This window comes from Parasteatoda tepidariorum, chromosome 7 (genome assembly GCF_043381705.1).
Source record: "Parasteatoda tepidariorum isolate YZ-2023 chromosome 7, CAS_Ptep_4.0, whole genome shotgun sequence".
Classification (NCBI taxonomy): domain Eukaryota; kingdom Metazoa; phylum Arthropoda; class Arachnida; order Araneae; family Theridiidae; genus Parasteatoda; species Parasteatoda tepidariorum.
Window position 1 is genome coordinate 30,782,350 of NC_092210.1, and position 5,840 is coordinate 30,788,189.

At 30.2% G+C, this 5,840-nt stretch overlaps 1 protein-coding gene across 1 annotated transcript; it reads left to right on the forward strand.

The window, feature by feature from the left end:
- Window positions 1-2,408: 2,408 nt before the first annotated feature.
- On the forward strand, window positions 2,409-5,151 carry LOC107444836 (beta-1,4-galactosyltransferase galt-1-like). Its single transcript, XM_016059068.3, has one exon. The coding sequence runs from the start codon at window positions 2,465-2,467 to the stop codon at window positions 3,827-3,829; it is 1,365 nt and encodes a 454-aa protein (XP_015914554.1). The 5' UTR covers window positions 2,409-2,464; the 3' UTR covers window positions 3,830-5,151.
- Window positions 5,152-5,840: the final 689 nt, after the last annotated feature.

Below are 5,840 nucleotides of genomic sequence, written 5' to 3' on the forward strand. Positions count from 1 at the left end.
CTGCCTTGAAAAAAAGTAAAATAAAAAATATTAAAAAGTGTTAACCTTTATTTCAACAAAAAGTGTTCTTGAAGAGTGTTTCGTATTAAGAAAGCGTGTTTCGTGTTAAGTAATTTTCTTAGAATTTTTTCTCAACCTATTTGTGCGTTTACAAACAAACTGATGCTCACTTTTTTCATATGAACCAATATCAAATGAAGTCTGCAATGAAAAAATTATAAAATATTCTGAAAATGTCAACCTTTACCTCAGCATTATGCTTATTATGAACGTAGCTTTTTATGGATTAAAGAAACTCTTTTTTTTTAAAAAAAAAGTTTCCAGTAATATGAGTGTTTTCAAAAAAATTTACCTCTCACATGATTTAGTATGAAATTTGTAGCAAATTAGTTCCACATAACAAAAAATTATAAAATATTCTCGAACTTCTTTATTTAGCAAAATGCGCGCTATGAATGTAGCGTATTTCGTACTAAATAAGATCTTTCATAAATTTTCTAGAAATATTTCTCATTCTGTAAGGGTGATTTTGAACAAACTGAAAGTCATCTTTTAATATGAAGCTAGTTTTAAATGAATTCCACTTTGCAAAAAATATTAAAATATTCTAAAAATGTCAACCCTTTTGTTAGCGAAATGTTTACAGAAAACGCAGCGTATTTTAGTCTAAAGAAGCTCTTTTTCTAAATTTTCTAGAGATATTTCTTAACCTAAATGAGTTTTCTCAAACATTGACACTCATCTTTTAACTCGTACAAAATATCTTCTGCATTGCAAGAAATCATAAAATATTTTTATAGTGTTAATTTTTATTTAAACAAAATGCGCTCCATGAAATAAATGTTTTCCATGAAAATGTGTGCTATCTCCCGGAATTATCTAAATTAAGGTATAAAAATGTCAAAAGGAAATGCATATTTATCGATAAAACGCTTTTTACTAAATTGATTCTTATAAAACTCGAGTTTATAGTATTAATTGTAATAATTATGAAAGACATAATAGGAATAATTATGAAGTAGAGTTCTAAAATAGAATTTTTTATGTAAAAAAACCCAATTATTTCAACGTTTGATATATAAGCCTTTTTGATTCATGTTTGGTCTTATTCGATTGAACGAAAAAAAATGCTTATCAAACAATGCCTTTCTTTTCTGTATAGCAATTTAAGAAACGTAAATAAATGTAAATAAAAGATTGCCATTTTTAAAAACAAATTTTTTATAACTTTTTAGCAATTTATAATCCTGATTTGCCTCCTACATTTCATTATAAAAAATTACATTGATAGCATTGTAAAGTGAATGCATAAAAACGTTTCAAAGAAACACTTTTTATGCATAAACTCTTGCAACTTATGAATTTTATGAATTTGTGATAAGTTTAATTAAATTCAGAATGAAAAAATGCACGAGACTCTGTCTCACCAGTTTAGATAGCAATATCAGATGCGTAAATAGGTGCAAGTATAAATTTGTACTTTTTAAACATAAAACGCTTTGAACTTCAAAACTGTTAGTCTGGTTGTCTTGAGAAAAAGGGAGAAAATGTTGAAGAGAATATGGAACTTTCATGTATGATTTATAATAACATAAGAATACTTTCTATGAATAAAATATTTTGCACATTAATGTTTCCAAGGATACTTTTAGCAACAATTATCTTTTAAGATTTTTATACCATGGGGGCGGATACTTAGATACCTTATATAGTTCACATTATGATATAGGATAACCCAAAAATGACCTAGAGTAAAGAAATGCCGCAGAATGATAAACGGACAGAAATAGAAATGCACTGTTTGCAGTGCTGATGACTTCGATGACCAGAAAATTTATTTTCACAAAATTTAAAATTTATTATCACAGTTTGAGAAAAAATAGCTCTCCTAACTGTGGAAAACCAATTGTAACAATGCTCACTATAGATTTGTTTGCAGCAATAACGTCACGTAGTCTTATGATAAAATTAAGGCCGGATTCACACTGGCGAGGCAAGCGGTAAAAATGAGGCAACTTCTCATTAGGATGCGCAGAGGTGATGCGCGTATGCTTATGCTGAAGTATGGGAATCTGTCTCGTGTATGTCTCTAACATACCGCTTGCCTCCTTAGCGTGTGGCCTTCCTAACAATCATGCCCAAAACTTTCAGATAGAGTGATTTGACTTGCATAAATTTTTTTTCCTTATAGTTGACGACAGAAGTGCTATCTGTTGGCTGACATTGTAATTAGTTTTTGAACAATTCGAGATAAAATTTAACTAGTTTCGTAAGCAAAACGCTGCCTACTGTACATCGCTATCTCTTTCCTCCTTTCTTCACCATTTCTGGAATATGATATAGCATATATTCAATCCCTATGAAATTCCTTAAGAACTTTTTTTTTATTTATAGATTTTCTGACAGGATGGATTTTCTTATCATCAGTTTCAATAGGAAGCATAATTTCTTCATCTGGTGTAGAATGATAACCCAATGTTTATTTTCACGTCTAACATGGTTGTCATTGTTCATTGTAGTGACTTTCATAATTTGCATTACACAAGAATTCACTTACATACTAAATCTCCATAGCTACGTGTCAACTACAAACTTCATCGAAAACCGTCCTCCAATCATACAAATAATAGCTGACAATGCCCAAAGACATTCAAAAAACGACAAAATACGTCTTAAATCGTGTCAAAACGCAAAGAAGAAGTACGATGATTGGAAACAGATCACTGATGAAGTGTATGCTTATTCTGCTTTTTGGGAGGATAGATTTTTAAATGACTCTTTTGTTAGGATTATAGGTGGAGCAAACATATCAAACAACACCTTACACATTAAATGCCTTTTTACAAATCATAGTGATTCGGGAGCTTACATTGAAGCATCTTCCAAGTACAAAGTTCTAATTGAACACCATAATCAACAAAGCAAAGCAATTTATGTAATCTGCTCGTCAATACAAGAAGATCGTCCTAAATATGTTACGCTGGTGCCATTAAACTGGAACAACTCATGGGTAAATAAACTGATTTGGATCAAAGTGCAATACTCGCAAAGAAGTCTATTTCCATCAAGAATTGGAGTCTGCGTTAGACCACTCTTTAATTACACAGATTCATTCCATATAGCAGAGTTCGTAGCCTACTACGAAGCATTGGGAATTGATCGTCTAACATTCTACAAATATGACATTTCGGATGATATTGATGTCCTTATTTACGAACTTCAAAAAAACAACTACGCCATCGAATTGTTACCATGGAGCCTACCAAAGGATATCGAGAGCATGTGGGCCTTGGGACAGATTGCCAGCATTAATGATTGCATATTCAGGCACAGTGGTATATCTGATTACGTAGTAGTGGTGGATTTAGATGAATTTATTACGCCAAGGCATGTGATGAATCTAACGCAGCTACTGTCTCTTCACGATTTAAACTGGAAACATTTTTCCAGTTTTATTTTTAGAAGTTGTGTTTTCTGTTTAGAATATGAACAAGACTTGTTACCACTCGTTATTCCTAAATTTATAACACAAACTCGAATTCACCGTCAGAAATTGATATATCCGTATATGGTGCGAACAAAATATATTGTGAAGCCTGAACATGTTATTGTTGCTGGGGTGCATCATGTGTGGGAACTTATTCTAGGTTATCAAGAATGTTTTATTCCGGCTAACCAAGCTTTGGTTCATCATTATAGAGCTAATTTGTGCATCGGAAAAAACAAATCTTTAGAAAAGGGAGTGATTGACGTCATGTCTCGGAAGTATTTGAATTCTTTACTAAGATCAAAGGTTATAAAAATATGGCAAAAACTGTTTGATTTTTAAAATTTTAGAAGAACTACAAATGTATGAGTCTTTTAACCCTTTTACGCAGATGGGACACCGGTGCCCCTTTTTTTATGTATTTTTTTTAACTCTCTAATAAAAATATGTTTCGTTATTTTTTAATTATGGAAAATTGTCGAATAATTATTAAAGAAAATCGGTTAGATTATCGGAATTATATTTGCACTAAAATATAAAATTCAAAGAGGTAGTACGAGCTCTCTTCTTTCATAGTCAAAAGTGTCTCAATTATTGATTTTGTAAATCTTATATTTTATAACCGTCGTTGAACAGCTGTCCCAATTTTTTGGATTTACTACTAATAATGTTAAACTCCATAGCCTATTAATTTTGAACCCAATCCAGAAGACAAGGGAACTCCTGGATCGAGTATTGGGAGAAATTTGCTTTCGTGGAGGACGTTTTGATAGAACTAACTTGCATTTCGTTGCATGGTTAGGAAAACCAAGAAAGCCTCCCAGCGTTAGTCTGACGGCTAGGGGCCTCTAACCCATTATCCGTCTACCACTGAGAATATTTCACGTCAGTATTGTGTTAGGTGCAAGCCGGATGCGGAATTCGTATTGACCTGCCATAGCTGGGATTCGAACCCAGTACACCTCATTGGAAGGAGAACGTTCTGAGCCATCACGATTTTGTAAATGAAAAATAATTTAATTGATGAATGTTTTTCTTAGATCCATGTAACTGCAAATAAATGTAAATTTGAAAAAGTATTGTTTGGGAGTGCGCCGTGTTCCAAAAAATGTTTTACTTTCAACGCAGAAAAGGTCACCTGTGTTTTATGCTGTTTTTCTTAATCATAAATAATAAACATTTTGAATACATAATATTTTTCCTTTTATTTTGATCTAAATTAATACAAAATAATGAAAAAAGTACATAAAAAATGTTTAATAAAATTTCTGCGTCAAAGGGTTAATGATAAATTCAATCTAAGGTATCAGAAAATTTGTGAGTAAGTAGATTTATCAATAAGTCAAATATTATTAAAAATTCAAATTGTACAAATTGTTATTTTTTTATTGGTAGCAAAATTATTGCTTTTACGTAAACTGAATCATTAACACAAATAAATTGTTTTTAGTTTTCATATAAATGCCTTTTAATAGAGGGGATTTAAGTAGGTGAAGAGAGAAATATACATTTTTTTTAAAATTATGAGTAACAATTTATATTCCAAGGAAAACACACGAAACATTTTCCTTTTCCTTATGTTGTATTATGATTTAATGAATTTTTTTTATTGAGATTCGCTATTGATAACAATTAGATATGGAAGGTATTCGTAACTTGATTTAAAGCATAGAACAAATTAAGTGAAATTTTTCATTGAAAGTTGATTTTGCTCCCTGTTATTTCTTTGAATTTTTCATGCAATTTATGCCACAAAAATTGACAAAAATACTACGGAAAGGCTATTTAGATTATTATTATATATCACATAAGTGTGATATTGTATTTACTTGTAAAATCAATAATAATTAATGAGAATGCCTTTAATTAATGATAATGACTTTAATTACTGATAATGCATTTACTTAATTTAAATCTTGTAAGGGGAAGAAAAAATATTGTGACATAGCCTTATACCAATTCTACTATTTAAAACTCTTATGAATTCAATACAAAATTCGCACTGAAAGTTTCTGTTTGCAATTTTTATGAAATGCATCACACTAAAATAAGAAATATTAGTGATAGTGTGCTCTGATTATTATTTATTATATGTGTGCATGTTGTTAATGCATTTATTTATTTTAAATTTATTAACGGGGAGAAAAAATAATGTGACATAACATTATACCGATTCTAAAATTTAAAATTTATATGAAATCAATAAAAATTTAGTACTGAAAGTTTCCATTTACGGTTTTATTCTTTTGTAACTGCTACGACATGTAAACCACTAAAATAAGAAATATTAGTGATAGAGTGTTATGATTATTATTCATTATATATATATATATACTCTTTAATTACACAGATT